This window comes from Mixophyes fleayi, chromosome 4 (genome assembly GCF_038048845.1).
Source record: "Mixophyes fleayi isolate aMixFle1 chromosome 4, aMixFle1.hap1, whole genome shotgun sequence".
NCBI lineage: Eukaryota > Metazoa > Chordata > Amphibia > Anura > Limnodynastidae > Mixophyes > Mixophyes fleayi.
Genome location: NC_134405.1, coordinates 227,551,381 through 227,567,883, shown reverse-complemented (window position 1 = coordinate 227,567,883; position 16,503 = coordinate 227,551,381). Strand labels below are relative to the sequence as shown.

Here is a 16,503-nt window from a genome sequence, read left to right as displayed (position 1 = left end):
ATGTTATCATGACAACTATCAGAAGGTGAATAGTTGACACTATGCAACTTTGGTAAGAACAACTTCTAAGAATCCGCTACCTCATTACAGCTGTAAAGTTGCCTGATTTTATATAGCTTTTCCTGGTTGCCAGTTGCAATTGAGAGACACCAGCATCTTAGACGACATTTGGTTTAACAGTCTCATTGTGGAATGGTATTCACACTGATACAGTAATTTGGTGACGTTGGCTGTCAGACGTGTTGCGGGGGAGAGTCTTCTTTTTGCTGACTGACATGTTAAGTTAGGCTACAACTTTATAAAAGAGTCAGGGGGTGTGGTAGGTGCCTCAAAAAATACTTTTAAGGCCTAAGAAATTTAGATTAAAAAAACATTTTTAGATCTCCTTAATTTTAATCTTACTTAGTTTATTATAACATCAACATTTGAGAAAACACAATATTTAATATGCATAAGTCTAGGATGCATGTCTCATAATAGCCTCTGTGAACCGCAAATATGGTAACCCTGATGTAATATAATATCTTTAACATGATATTTTTGAAGAATGAGTTGGTACACTACATATTTATCAGGTCATGTGACTTTATATCTATTTTGCAGATAAAAAACAGTCAGGCTCTAAACAGAAAGTGGACAGAGGACCATGAAGTACAAAACTGCATGGAGTGTGGGAAAGGATTTTCTGTAACGATAAGAAAGGTAGGTCATAAAATGTGTAATATATAGTCTAATGCAGTTTATCTTAAACCTGGTCCTCAGGACCCCTAACAGTGAATGATTTTCATATCTCCTTGCTTTAGCACAGGTGTATTCATTACTAACTAACACAGATCCACAGGTGGTATAATTATTTCCCTTATCACCTGGAATACCTGCACTGTTAGGGGTCCTGAGGACTGGGTTTGAGAAACGCTGCTCTAAAGCACTATGTATTAACTCTCGTTTTTCATATATGTGCACAGTTTTTTGCCATCAGCCCTTATGAAAGTTATATACTTCAGACAGATTTCTGCCAAGTTCCTGTGCCTATTAGTAACCCCATGGGGTTACTTACTTTACAATCTATAAGCATTTCCCTGTTCATTCTGAATCTAAAGCTGTTGTTTGTGCATTGTCTCAAAATGTCCTTTAGGTAATAATTCATTTTGAGCAGACTCCCAGGCACACACATTATACAATTGCCATATGAATGATACAGTTTAAATAGAAACTACTTTAAGGTGAGACACTCAAAAATACTCGTGTAAAGTTATGCATTCTCTTACATCAGTACAAAAATTGTCTGCAGTACCTGGGGGAAGAGTGAGTTTCCTTTCCAGCCCCCAGCCCCTATGCGTGTTAGATGGTAGTGACAGAAAGGTATTGATGTTCCCTGAGCCCTCTTACTAGCAACATATGCATTTCCAAAATAGGATCTTTATACTTACATAAAATACATTAGTCAATTGGGGGACATTGGGGTATAGTGTAGTGGAATAGGGCATTAGGCACTTTTAAGAAGGTTGTCAGTTGGCCCTAGCTCCTCCCTCTCTATACTCCCCCGTCCTTTGTAGGCTTTAGTTTGTTTACCCAAGCCCCACAGAACAAGAGACAAAAGAGAGAAAAAAACAGAAAAAGTGTTAAGCTGACGGCCTTGTCATAAACCTACAGAACAAACTGTAGAGGTCTTCACCTATAGCAGCCACCGTTCCCATAGAGCTTGACACGCTCACAAGTACTCAGATGCCCCCAGGACTTAACTAAGTAGTGAAAGTTTATGCGCAACACCACAGTGGATAGGTGGGAGGATAATCTTGATGTAAGAGAGTAGTCAGCAAACAGGCCAGGATCGGGGATCCATAGCAGACGGGATGGTCAGGGCTGGCGGCAAACAGGGAAGTCCAGAAACAGATCCAAAAGGTCAGGGCAACAGGCAAATGGCAGAGTACAAATTCAAGCCAAGGGTCACAACGAGGGATCAATCCAACAGAGAGCACAGGAACAGGGAGCAGGTCAGCAACCAGGATCCAGAAGCTATAACTGGCAGGGAGGCTAAGCCCTCCCTCCCTTATATACAGAAAAGGTCCAATCGGGGAGAGCACTAAGACACCATGGGCTGCCTAATAAATTAGCTCAGCACTCCTATTACTGCCCGAGGAGGCTGAGCACATTCTTCGAACATTTGCGCACACGCCCGGCTGTGTGTTTGCTGGAGTGCGGCGCCTGCACTCTGAGCGTCCCGGCCGTTGCCTAGGTGACGGCTGGGACAGGAAAACTGAAGTGTCATCCCGGCTGTTACCATGACAGCCGGGAAGCAGGAGAAGCAAGCCGCGATCACTGCATCTCGTGACAAAAAGAGAACATTTTTTTTATCAAAAAAGACAACACGTTATACAAAAGAAGAAACCAGAGCGTCGAGTGGCTGTCCAGTGGACGTTGGTGACATCCAAATGCCGCAATTATGGATGAGAATGCTCAGAAGAAAGGGCACGAAGCACCGTTCTCCCAAAACTTGCATCCCTTGATGCAAACACATTAAACTTGTAAAACCGAGTAAACGTGTCAACGGAAGACCAGGTGGCCACCTGACACAGCTGCCCAATTGAGGCACCATGCCGTGCTGCCCAGGAAGCAATTAATGACCTCGTGGAGTTATCTCTGATTATCTGAACAGGCTGCCCAGCCCCACCATAAGCCTGACTGCTTACAGCAGTAATCCACCAAGCAGTAGTCACCTTAGAGGTTGGCTAGCCTCTCTTATGTGCATCATAGAGGACCAAAAGATCCTCAGTCTTGTGCACATCTTGAGTCCTACGCACATAAGGACACATAGCATCTAAAGAACGAAGAGTAACTTCATCCTCCGAAGATCTATAGTTAGACAAGGCAGGGGTAAATTTCCTGATTTATGTGAAATCTGAACACAACTTTTGGAAGAAAGGAAGGCTTGGTTTGAAGAACCATAATATCCTCATGAAAACTTGGAGAGGAGACTTGCAGGATAAAGTTGCAAGCTCTGAAACTCTTCTGGTGGAATAAGTAGCCAAAAGCAAGACAATTTTCCAAGTCAAAAACTTTGAACACTTGAACACAGTAGATTTATACAGGGAATGTTGTAAAGCATTTAACACCGAAGTTTAAATCCCAAGGCGCTAACGGAGGAACATATGGAAGCTGCACATGAAGCACACCCTGAATGAACGTTTGCACATTAAGTATCAGAGCTAGTCTTTGAAAGAAGACAGAGCCAACATTTGACCCTTCAGCAAACTAAGACGCAAGCCAGCATCCAGCAAGAACATAAGCAACTTGGACAATTGAAAAGAGTGGTAGGGTACTCCTTCTTTTCACACCAGGCAATATATATTCTCCAGACACAATATATTTTGGAAGAACCTGTTTTACAAGCCCGAAGCATGTTTTGTTCCATGCGCTCTGACAAACCCTTAGCTTGAAGATTCATTGTTTTAACAGAACAGAACACCCTTTCTCTCTCTACCTTTTTTTTAAGACCCTCGGAAGCATGGCTATCTGTAAACTAAGTGGAACCGCCAAGGAACGGACATGGCATCTACTGAGACAGCCAGAGGATCTCTTTCCTGGGAGCAGAAGAGCTGGACTGTGCGTCTCAACTGACGCCATCATGTCTATGTCTGGTTGACCCAACTTATTTACCAACACGCAAAACACCTTGGGATCCAGGGACCATTCGGTGGGATGCAGATTCTGCCTGCTGATAAAATTCACTTCCCAATTTTCTACTCTTGGGATAAAAGCTGCCATGATAGCCTGAACATGAGTTTCAGCCCACCGAAAGATCCTGTGCATCTCTCGCATGGCTAAAACACTCTTGGTGCGGCCCTGATGATTGAGGTATGCTACTGCTGTGGCAATGTCCGACTGTTTCTTCAAAGCCTTTCCCTGCAGAAAATGTTGCACACTGATCAGAGCGTGGAACACTGATCACATTTCCAATACATTGGACTCGGCAAGAATCCAAACTTCCAATCAAAGGCCATGGAACTGGACGTGAAGACAGACTGCACCCTAGCCCCAAAAACTAGCATCCATTGTAACCAAGGGACAATCCCACAATGAGAATGTTGGACTCCTACAGAAATGGTTTTTCTTCAGCCACCAAAGGAGCGACTGACACACTCGCGAAAGACCGATCACCTGACCGGATAGATTCAGGTTGGATCTGTTCTACGTCGCAAGGCATTCCATCTTGAATGTCCATGCACGAAACTGAGCAACATGGACTATCTTTAAATTCGATGCCATCTTGCCCAGATCACACATGCAGAAGTATACAGAATACTGTTTAGCAGCCAACAGAAATCTTACCATCTTCTGTAAAGCATGAATTTTGTCCGAAAGGCAAGATCACCCCTCGTTGTTGACTGTCGAATAGAAGTCCCAAAAAGATCATCACCTGGATTTGGGCAGGAGTACTGCCGGTGACTCTGCCTTTTAGAAGAAGATCGTCCAGGTAAAATCGTAATCTCCTTGGACCGCGACATCGCAGCCATGACCGCCATGATCTCGGTGAAGAACTGTGGAGCTGTAGTCAGACCAAAAGGTTGTGTGTAGCATTGATAGTGATCCAACTAAACCGCAAACCTGAGGAGGGACTGTTGACCCTCCTCCCTCCTGTATCCATACCTGTTCTTCTGCTCCGTACTTACTGCTTTAGCCTGCCTGGAGCCTCTGAAGTTTGGTATTTATTGTTCGTTGTTAAATAATGTCTTACCCTGTATAGTCTACTGTTTGTACAGTGTACGGCGCTGCGGAACCCTTGTGGCGCCAAACAAATAAAGGATAATAATAATAGCCATTCCCCTTATGCCATACTGTGAATTACCGACTGCAAATACTACATTTTGAATCTGGGCACCCTGACCTGAGTGTTCAAAGATTTTAGATTCAGAATCTGCCTGAACGAGCCATTGGGTTTTGGAACAAGTAAGGTTTGAAAAAACCCCAAACCTTTTTGTGTTTCCTGAACGGGAATAACTATTCCATAAGAAATTATAGAGTGGATGGCCATAATTTCCCATACCCCAGGTATCCATGCATTCTGAAACTACTAATCCCTAAATAGAAGACCTGCTCCCACCACAGCAGACCCTACAGTGGCAAAATGCCTGTCAAGCCGACCACTTGTCTGCTGTCTTAGCAGCTGGACGCCAAGCAGACAAAGTCTGACGTCTGCTCTACAATCCATCCCTGGGGGCGGACATCTGACCTCTGGAGTACTGAGCCGGAGACCTGCCTGAAGATTGAAAGGAACAGAACCTGGATATGTTAGGAGGCAAGAGTACCTTTCTTCTTGTCAATGCTCCCAAACTTGTTGCCTGATTGATAATGGTGTCAAGCTGAGACCCAAACAAAACACCCCCAGAAAAGGGAAGTGGTTCAAGACCCTTTTTAGACTCCATATCAGCCTCCCAGAATTTAAACCAGAGAGTTCGATGAGCAGAGATTGCAGACACAGAGATCCATGCCCCAAGCAGTCCCGCATCCATGGCAGCCTCTCCTAAGAAATCCGTGGCTCTCTGAATCTGTCCCACCAAAGGAAGCAGTTCAGAAGACTGGCCAAAAAACCCTCAAACATCTGTTCTGACCAGCGTTCTACAGCTTTGTTAATCCACACTGATGCCAACGCGGGTGCAAAGAGGCACCAGCCACCACGAAAATTGACTTAAGAATGCCCACAACCTTACAGTCTGCAGGTCCTTAAGAGTGGCTGCGTTAAGAAGAGGAATGGTAGTGACCTTAGCCAACCTTTACAACTGGAGCTTCCACCCATGGAAACACCTCCCATTTTGTGAGAACCTTAGGGGGAAAACAATAACTAGACTGCAGCTGACGGGACAAAGCAGTCTCCTGGAGCCAACAATGCCATTCAAATAAGAGGCAAAAGCCAGCGAACTAAGTACACTTAAAATAAAAGAACACAAAACTTTTCAATCGATTATACCTCACCCCGGACCGGCTACACAAGATTTGACGAAACCAATCAAAATTCTGCTGGCACCAATGTACTCGGGTAACTGATATTGAAAGATACTACTTTATATAATATATATATATATATATATATATATATATATATATATACTGATATTGAAAGATACAGTCATTCCACGTCTTCTGGACATGCCCAGTGCTTAAGCCACACTAGGGTGAGGTCTTCGCCTTGATATCCAATGTTTTGAAAACCACAGTTGCTCCAGACCCTGCCTTAGCCCTTCTTCATGTATACCCGACTTCCATTTGTAAACAAGACCGCTATCTCTTAGGACACATACTGATAGCCGCTAGAGCGACTATAGCCCAAAACTGGAAGTCTCCTACCATATCCCGAATGCCCTATTCCATATCTGCATCAGCACTAATTAGAAGATGGTTTAGATGGCATGAATATATTACAGATGGCCCTGGCGCAACTTGAACGCCCCCGTTTCCTCACCACCCTCTTCTCCGGCGGCCCTCGTAGAATCTCATCAAACCAACGAATGTGTCGCACCTCCCTGTACTCCTGTTATACCATGAATAGTTTCAGACTGCCGTAATGTAGGACAATACGCCTTGCTGTGCACTTGTTTTTCTTCTTTTTCTGTATAAATACTGTTTATATTAGTGTTGTTTCACTCGAGTGACTCCTTCCCCTCTGTGTGGGGTCCCCCATTTGTTTCCCCTTGTTTTGATCCTCCTTCCCCTTTATTCTTTCTGTACCCCCATATACTTTTGAAAAAGTTTCAATAAAAATTGACGTATAAATAAATAAAAGAACACCATAAAAGAGGCTACGTAGCAGCCCCAAAGCGCCCTATAGGTCGGGCACTAAACATCTGAAGCCTACACAGGAAAGGGGTATAGAGGGGGAGGAGCTCAGGCTAACTAACAACTTTCTTAAAGTGCGCAATGCCCTATTCCACTTCGCTATCCCCCAATAGGAGGATAGAGAAATATATGTTGCAATAGTTGCTATCCTCAGAGAAAAAATAGCCAAGTTTGTACAGGATAAAATCTTGTAAAAAGCTATTAAAATAATGCTGATTTCCTGGAGCTTCAAAATGATGCTGTATATTTATAACCAGGGTGACTGTGTGTTCATTTAGCTGGATGACTTGTATACTAATTGCTTTAATGACAAAGGAGTATTTGTAATGTACTCTTTTTAATTTTTAAAAAATCCATCTCTTCAGTAGACTTAAAAGCAGTGTGGAATTGTCATGATATTATGCAAGTTTTGTACATTTAAATCTATTTTTCTTTTCTTTCCAGCACCACTGTAGAAATTGTGGAAATATCTTCTGTGCAGAATGTTCGTCAAAGAATGCCTTAACGCCCTCCTCCAAAAAACCAGTCCGTGTTTGTAATACATGTTTTAGTGATTTGCAAGGGTAGGACTGGATCCCTAGACAAATTACACTTAGTATTTTTGTTATTGCACTTCATAAAGCACTCAAAGTACTTATTCCTTTGGATGAGGATTGTAAAATTTGAGAACACAAAAATAAATTTTGAAATGTTTTATTGATAGCAAGTAAATTTATTGTATTTTACATGAAACACAAGCTTAAGCGTATCCTGCCTTTTCCTACACATCTTTTATGTTTGCTGACACTACCATTTTGTTTAGCTGCCTGTAAATAGTAGGCTAACAGAAGCAACTATGTATTTTTTATATATAATTTGACCATAAACCGAAAAATACATTAATTTGACATTTGAGTAACGTTGTAAAACTGTGTGAGGGTCTATTTTTTTTTTTCTCAATAATTATACAGCAGTGTTTCTTGCTCTGCATACTTGCACACTGGAAATACACAAATGTGTTCTTCCCTAGCATTACAAAGTCCAATATCGCCCACACACATCATATTTGTGCTTAGAAGTACCCCGTGTATTGTACTGGGGCATATCAATGTTCTTGTATTTTTTTGTATTGAAGGCCTACCTTTTAAAAGCAGACTCTATTGCGGAAATTTTGTATTTTTGTGTATGTGTCAAAAGACCAATGATGGCAAAATGATGACCCAATTGAATAGTTTTCCAAATTTTTACTTTGTTTTATGGAGTAAACAGGTACGTGGTCAATTTGGGTGGTTTTTGGTTTAAATTTGACTTTTACCCATATCTGTTTTCCATATTACCTTTTGAAGATGACTGGAAAATATCTTTGCAAACACAGTGTATGATTTTGTGACTAAAGTAATTTGTGAAAATGTAACTGTATGGAAGTTGCTCTTATGGTTGACAGCCTAGTTAATGGAAAGTCAAATTCTTGTTACACACGTATACATGTGTGTAGTGTACCTGTTCTGATTGCCTTTTTGGTCTATTGACATTGTTTAATTGATCAGAATACACCTACAGGGCCAACAACCCTGGATGTAAGATCTAAACTGGCATTATTTGACATCCTCTATTGAATCCCTAAAATCAAATGCTTTTTTTTTTTTTTTTTTTTAATCTACTCTGCTCTATGCTTATTGGTAGCTATTGAAAAATCTGTCATACAGAAATATTTTATTAGTGAGGTTTTATGTTTGAGTATTGAGCGGAAAGTGAAAGCCCTGCTGGGCTTGCACAGTCATTGTCCACATACCTCTGTACTTACCCCATTGTCGAGCACAGGGAGGTGTTTAGACAATGTGTGTTTATGCAGTTGAGGAACTGGTTTGATAAGGTCTATCCTGGCTTTACAAAGTGATTATACCTGTTAGAACAATTTTGAAAGGTTCACTAAACTTATCACCTAAGTGAAATATGTAGTTGTTTGTGTATTCAAGAGAATCCAAATGCGTGACAAGTAATTTCCTAAGAACATATACCAGGTGCCTACATTGGATTGTTTATTATTATTTTTGTAGTGTGTTTTTACAAATAGTTTTCCTTCTGTGAAAAATGTGCCATTTGTGCTAGCTAAGTGTGATAAATGTGGAAATATTGCCTGTGGCTGAATAATTACTAGGAATATTTTATGGGGAACCACCATGACTGAAAGCAGAGCTTCCCAACAGCAGCATGACCTGCTGTCTACAACTAAGAACTATGCTACTTCTACCTCTAAAATGCTTCTGCTTACAAAGTAGGAAACCCCTGGCCCCATTACAACATTTACGCAATGAGTCCAGTTAACTGAACAGCGACAGAACAAAAATATTGTTCTGGGATTGGATACTAGCATTAGCTGATCCACTCACATCCTACTCTTGGACAATAGCTTCATCTCCCTGGGCACATTGTATAAGATGTTAGTGTGGGTGGATTGGGTTCCTACCTCTTAAAGGTATGGCACCAAATGATCATGTGTTTCTTTGGCTATACCATACATGTTCACATTGCCTCTGTTTCTGCAAGACATTTAGTATATGTGCAAAACATCTTCAACTACCTCTCAGTATGTGCATTTACTTGATTACTGATATTTGCATGTTATGCTACATATGCAAAACCTAATTGTAGCAAGACTCATCGTCTATTATAATACTGTGGGTCTAATATTAACATCTTCAAAATGGCAAGCATGGAGAAATTAGACCTGAAAAAAAAAATTAAGTGCAATATCAATCATGTGCATAATGTGTTCAGCATTTGACTCCCGAAGTGATGAGGGCTTGTGATTGTGCCATCCATGTATTTTCAGTGTGCCATAGAGTTACTCTGAACTCACCTTTTATATGCTACAGTTTGTGCCAAGCGTAATATTTTGTTATTTTAAACCTCTTACCATCTGCCGCTACTTAGCTCCTCTGTTCATCTAACAACCACAGCAGGTTTGTGCGTGGGAGGACCAATCAAAGTGTAATTATGAACATTGCGGCTTCTGATTTGTCCTCACGCTCACACCACATCTTCAGCCATTTTAAAGTGGTGAACAAAAATGTTCACCACTATTACGTGGTGATGCAGCTTTATGTTAATATGCAAGTCTCTTGACAAATTAATAGTGACAAAAATCAAGCTGCATTTAAGTAGTTGAAACATACATTGTAGAAATAAGATGTGCTCAGTTTATTATGGAGGTCACAATCTCAACCGAACAAACATTCAGACTAATGCTAATCTAATTTCAAAGTAATGCTTCTTTGTAAAGTTCTGTGATTAGTGAAAACTGCATTTGGATAAACATTCTGTGTTAGATTCATTTTTACAAGTAACCATCTGATTGAATCTTTATATAATTTAATATATATTGTAGAGGGGTTCAATCTTCCATCCATGTATGTGACTTCTTAATCTATCAGTTTCTAAAATCAGAGACTGAGCATTATTATAGTATTTCTTAAATTGTTTATATATTTTGCCAATATTAGGTCATGTCATTTTTCTGTTTTAAAAAGATATCAGATATTGTAATGGCCCAATAATATAGAGCAGCTCTACAGTTGCAAAGCTATATGCAACTGGCAGAAAATGCCACGACATATAGTTCAACAAGTCTTGTGGAATCACAAGTCGTCCAAGGCTAGATGTGTCTGAATAATACAAATCAGTTGTATAAATGCCTAGTATCATGATCAGATACAAACATACATATATGCTGTAACCAATTAGATGTTTGCTCTCATTTTCTAATGTTTACTAAACTGATGGTTATAATCTTATTGATTTCAATGGTTTACATGAACTTTTTAGATGCATCTCTTTCATAAATGTCCCACCCATTATAGTATAAGATACCACACAATGAAGCTTGTTGGTAAGCTCTCTAAATAGAGCTGTAAAAAAGGGGGGTTAGTTATTAGCAGGTACAAATTACACCAATGTATTAAATGTGTTGCTGCTCCTATCACATGCCAGGAACACATCAGCAATATGAGCAGTATGGGCTAGTGTTATAATACAGATCACCATAGCTGCATCTTGAAGAAAAGGGGAGTCGGCACATAGAATTTGGCACTGATTGTTTTTCCCTTCTGCAGTGAATGTGAGAAGCTTTTTATGGGATCTTGTCCACTTTGTGGAGATTAATTTCTGCTGAACTCTGCAATGCAGTTTTATGCGTATTACACTACACTTAGTTAACTGGATCATACAAAAGGTTTGCATGAGTATTTGACATGTTTTCTTTCTAAGCCCTTCTTTCAATGTTGTGTTTACAACTTGTGATCATGTAGTGGTGCCTTTATTCCAGTGTGCACTTACATTGGAAATGTATCCGTATTTACATCTTGCGGGCCCTGGAGTTGAGTGATTGGAAGAATGCTTGTTGAAATGTTATTTGTTTTCTAATCTGTATAATAAATGGTAAATAAAATAGATCTTTCTAACTATTCTCTTTGTGGTTTGCAATGTATTTCTATACTTTTGTGTTTAGTCTCATTCCCATTTATGCCTCACTAAGTATTTTTACAAATGCATTACAAGACTCATTTTTCTCTAGAGGCCTTTCCTGGAACTGCAGCACGATTATGGAAATGTACTGCTATAGAGATGAGCAGTTATCACTAAGTAGAAGTCTGTTCAATGCATTCAGTTTTGTCACAAATTTCACAGCAATAAAAAGTGACTAATCTTGGCTTTGATGAAGGATAATTGATCTTATTCTCTAAGTGCACAACCTAAATATGATTTGTCAATTTGGAGGTATTTTTTTTTTCTTTTTACATCGTGCTTAATACAAAACAAAATCTGAATATTTCCATTCTCCCACTACTTGGAGAAGAGCATAGAAACACAGCAAGCGCTATATGTAAATAGAATGCTTGAGTCGGATCACTTATTACTCCCAGGCGGCTTTCTTCTTTCACCTTCCCTGCCTCATGAGTGCATTTATGTCAGGGAAGATGTGTCATGTGGAATAAGCCGCGCACAAGTAAGAGTAGAGCAGTATGTGTCCTGACTTGCAAGCATTGTATTTGCATATACTGCATGCTGTTTTTGCTTGTGCTCTCCATAGTGGAGATAAATGGAGAAACTCTGTTAGGGGAGAGGGGGGGGGGGGGGGAATGTGTAGAGTGGAATGTCAAATGATATGGTACACTAGGGGCTATGTAAAAAAAAAATAAACAAAAATAAACCACACAAACATTACCTAAAACGTTGCAGGTCCTCCAGACCATTCACTTACAAGATTTCTTTCTAAAAAAAACCTCTGAAAACTATAACAAATTAAACAGTTAAAATACTTTTTTGTAGCCAATTTGGGTTAATTAATAAATATCCCTCTCGAGACCATGGAATTCAGTAACTATTTGGTTATTAAAATTATTCCTGAGAATAAATAGACTGAGGCTGGGTTCCAGTTTATGCTTTTTTTTTTTCATCATTCAGAAATTCACAATTTACAAATTCACAAAACTGATCTAGTTGTTTATTAAAAGGTTTTATAGTGTACTGCTGTGTTAATCAAGTTCATTATTGTTCAGGTGAAAATATCGCAGGAAAAATTCAGGTCATAAAAAATATTTGAAAATCATTCTTGTAACTTATGTATATTTAAATACAAAGGTAAATTACACAAACGTTGCAACAAATGTAGTTGCCTTTTCTGAAATCCATATTACAAATATACATATAAAAAAATATTCATATAGACACTACACAAACACAAAACTTAAATTAAATGGAGTCATATATACAAAATACTGCTAGATTTCAGCTGACTCTGCAAGATGGCAAAATATTGATGTTCTGTTTGTTTCACGAGCCTCAGTGTAGCAGGAAATGGCAGTTTCTATTTGTGAGAGCCACATTTTCTGTAAAATATATAAAAAAAACAACAAAATAAGTACAAACTGTGTTCTTCTAAGTGGGAAGATTCTTCATATTATTGGATATATATTGTCTTTTGAGAATAATCAAAATCACAGTCCCAAGTTAATCTAAAGCCAGGGCAATCTGATCTGCTTACAAGGCTACATAACTATTCCAGGAGCTGAAATCCATCATCCATTAGTGTATAGGCCAGTGTTGGCTAACCTGTGACACTCCAGGTGTTGTGAAACTACAAGCCCCAGCATGCTTTGTCAATATAGAGCAGCTTATTGCTGGAAGGATATACTGGGACTTGTAGTTTCACAACACCTGGAGTGTCGCAGGTTAGCCAACACTGGTATAGGCGAAGCAGAAGCTCAGAGGCTCTACGTGTATATTAAGTGATTTTCTCATTTATTTCTAGAATATATGTAGGTATGTCTGAGGACATGTTGTTGTTCTATCAATTATGGGATAAATATGGAATCATTCTTTACCATACAAGTGAAGCATCCTTTTTTCTGTTTCAGCAATTTAACAATAATGCATAAAAGCTTTCTAATTTTATGTCAGACTATTCTGACTTCTCAACAGGAAATAAATAATGCATGAAGTGAATACATTTTATATTATAAAATTATTTGACACAAGTGTCGTATTACTGTTAACCTCAGCAATGCACAGCATGTAGGAAAATAGACAACAAACCTTAGATGATTCTGTACTTGCTTGCAGAATGAAGGCAGCGATACACTGCTGATACCGATTTTCATGCTGGATCAGGAAAGCATGCTTCATACCATGTACTATTCAGTGAGATACGAGACAGGAAACTTACGTAAGCAGAAAAAAATGTTTGCATTTACAAAAAAAAAAAAAACTTAATTTTTTTTTATAATCATACCTTCATCGTCTTTTCCTAGCTATTCCACGTCCCTGGTATAGATCCTGTTTTCCCGGATACTACAGAATAACCCTTCATAAATATCAGACACACCCTATCCGCTTGTACTGGTATCATTCATTCATTCAGCTGATTACTTGAACCCCCACACCCTACAACTGACATGGAAGTTGTTACAATTACTGTAATTTTCTTTTCCTGGCCATTTCCAATTTTTCTAGACCCTCCCCCATCAGACATTACCACTGGATAATGCTAAAGCAATGGTGCTCAAACAGTTCCAAACCATATCTCAGTAATCAAAACTGTTTGACTGTTCCCACGACAGACTAGGACATTCTGCCCAAACTTCCTCTTCATTCATCTTAACAGCCAGGTGATAATGTACACCCTGAAAACCAGATCACCACCTTGCAGATCGACTTTGATGAAACACCTGCTCTGTGGCTCAAGATGTGGCCGCTCTTGTAGAATGTGGTTTTAACCTCTTAGTGAGAACCAAAAAACATGCTATTCAATGGGTAAGCAAGCTCCTGTCTATTTATTGATTGTTGGGTCCGAAGCCACTTGAAATTTTCTTTGCACCAGTGCCACTATGAACAGCTTATCCAAGGTTCTCACTGGTTCAGATGCCATAATAAAACTTTTAAGGCATCTAACCACATCCACTGTATGCCACTTGTCCTCTTCATTCTCTGATTTCAGAAAGAATGAAAGCAACATTTTTTATTTGAGATGAAATTCTGCCACAAGTCTCATCATTACTTTGTTTTGTCAAAATGTAGTTGATAATGAATGGCATGAAGATCGTCTGACATTCATTGACTCACCTAACTTAAGTAACAATACTCGATTGTCTGGTTCCACAAAGTGGCATAATGCCATTACAATGTCTCAAAAGGCTGTTTAGTCAGTGCTATGAAAACTAGCAGTAAAAACGTACGGTATGAATGTCTCAAAATTGCAGCCAAAAACAGATGCATATCCATTCGCTGTTTTGCCCAATGGATTCCTATAATGGCAGGCAAGGCAGAAACATGAACTACTGTATTTATAACCTTTTATACAATGTTTCCTGTCAAAAAAAAATAATAAAAAAAATGTATGATATGAAAAGACAACTTTCTTTTGGCTGTACATTCTACAGAACTTTTCCAGACTTTGCTAAAAGCCATAAAGTCAGACACTGGAAGTATATATAAAAGTTGTCACAAGTGCAACATCCAGACCCTGCTTTAAATAAGTTTTGCTACTTGATTTCCAAATCATGAGCCTACGTTCGTGGAGGTTGGATTGGCCCCAGGACCAGCATGCCTTGAAGTAGTAGCAGTCTTCATGGCCTTTTTGTAGCCAGACTATGATGCATAGAATACCATGGCTTCTTGGCCAATCCAAAATTATAATTCAGACATCGTTCTATCCCAGCAGACTTTCTGAAGAACTAGAAGGATAATGAGAAACTGGAGGGCACACATAGTGAAAGTTCAATTTAAGAGACAATGCATCTGGCCTTGAGGAAAGAGTATATGGGGAAAAATATATTGACCTTTGTGTTTTGAAGTCCTTCTGTATGTGGAAGACCCCATATATCCAGGAACTTTTCAAATAACATGTTCTGTATGAACCTTGAGCCTCCCAGGAACAAAGCCTGCAGGGAGGCCAGATTGTTCTCAGCCCAAACAAGAATTGGTTCTACCTCTCTAAGCTGACAACCATGTGTCTCCCTGCTTCTTTAGGTAGGCCACAGCGGAGTTGTGTATCTTGACAATAAGATAATCTCCCTGCAAGTATGGGGCAAAGGTCTAAAGAGCTAGATGAATAGCTTGCAACTCAAATATATTGGAGTAGGCATCTGCCTATGGGTCATGGATATGTCCAATGTGGATTCCCATCCTTGGCCTTAGACAGCTGTGGTCATCCTCCAGTTATTAATCCTTAATATAATATTGCAACATTGACAAATGTTTTTCCCCTACTGTAAATCTTAAGCAGTGCTGACGTGCATCAGCGCTGCTTATGTCAATTACTACTCAAAAAAAAAAAAATGAATAGACCCATGATCATTCTTCAGCATTGGGTACTGGCTTCTTGCTTCTGATTGTAGAGGTAGACTGTTACTCTTTTTAAGAAACTGCAGTATTTTTGAAGCAATAAAATAAATGCCTTCTGGGGTTTTCCCAAATTAGAACATGTAACAAATGACATTAAAAATATGACTCTCCTATTCCTTAAATGTTTTACTGGTATATCATGTATTTTGAGACTACAGGCCACTTCCCAAGTTTTCTCAGTATCATCTTCATTAAAAGGATAAAGTTTGAAAAACGGTGATGTTGCTGTTGACATGGCAACCTTAGTTGCCTTTTGTCTTTAATCATGAATCAACTTACATTTTTATCCTTTGCTGACTTGGTAATACCCTGTTGACCTCATCTTCAGCATTTGTGTCTGTTTTCCTGACTATGCTGTTTAAAGGACCTATGGACTCTGGATAAAAATAGATTTCCAGTGAATCATCCTTCATTGAAGACCTCAGCTAAATCTCCTTCTTCTGAACCTCCAGGGGATTCTAGAGCTCTAATCTAAGCTCCATATCTCTCTTGTTTTTTATTGACCCAAGTTTGCTGAATACTTAAACCGATTCCTTCATCCATAGCAACATATCTGAAGGACCTGCTGGCTCACATCTTGCTGCTTCTTGAAACCATTATTAAAAGGGGCATTGTTGGTCTATCATAAGTTTAGCAGAAATATAATTTCTCCAATGCTCGTGTTTACTTTCTCCCACTTGGATTGAATTTGACCAGCTACATTCAGAAACAACACTGGAAAACTGCACCAGAAAACAAAGACAAACCTACCTACCTCCCTAACCTCAGGGGTGGTTTTGGGTGAAACACCAA

General features: G+C 39.4%; 2 protein-coding genes across 5 annotated transcripts in view; one reads left to right on the top strand and one right to left on the bottom strand.

Annotated features, from left to right (window-relative positions):
• EEA1 (early endosome antigen 1) overlaps positions 1–11,273 on the top strand; it is a 107,008-nt gene extending 95,735 nt beyond the window's left edge. For all 4 annotated transcript variants that reach the window (XM_075209395.1, XM_075209394.1, XM_075209396.1 and 1 more), the window contains 2 exons: positions 604–702; positions 7,276–11,273. In XM_075209395.1, coding sequence (XP_075065496.1) covers positions 604–702; positions 7,276–7,398 — 222 coding nt within the window. In that variant the 3' untranslated portion in view covers positions 7,399–11,273. The remainder of the gene's footprint in view (positions 1–603; positions 703–7,275) is intronic.
• Positions 11,274–12,261: 988 nt separating this feature from the next.
• PLEKHG7 (pleckstrin homology and RhoGEF domain containing G7) overlaps positions 12,262–16,503 on the bottom strand; it is a 62,684-nt gene continuing 58,442 nt past the window's right edge. The window contains exons 17-18 of the mRNA XM_075209393.1: positions 13,405–13,502; positions 12,262–12,698 (exon numbers count right to left, since the gene is read on the bottom strand). Of these exons, the coding sequence (XP_075065494.1) occupies positions 12,591–12,698; positions 13,405–13,502 (206 nt within the window). The 3' untranslated portion in view covers positions 12,262–12,590. The remainder of the gene's footprint in view (positions 12,699–13,404; positions 13,503–16,503) is intronic.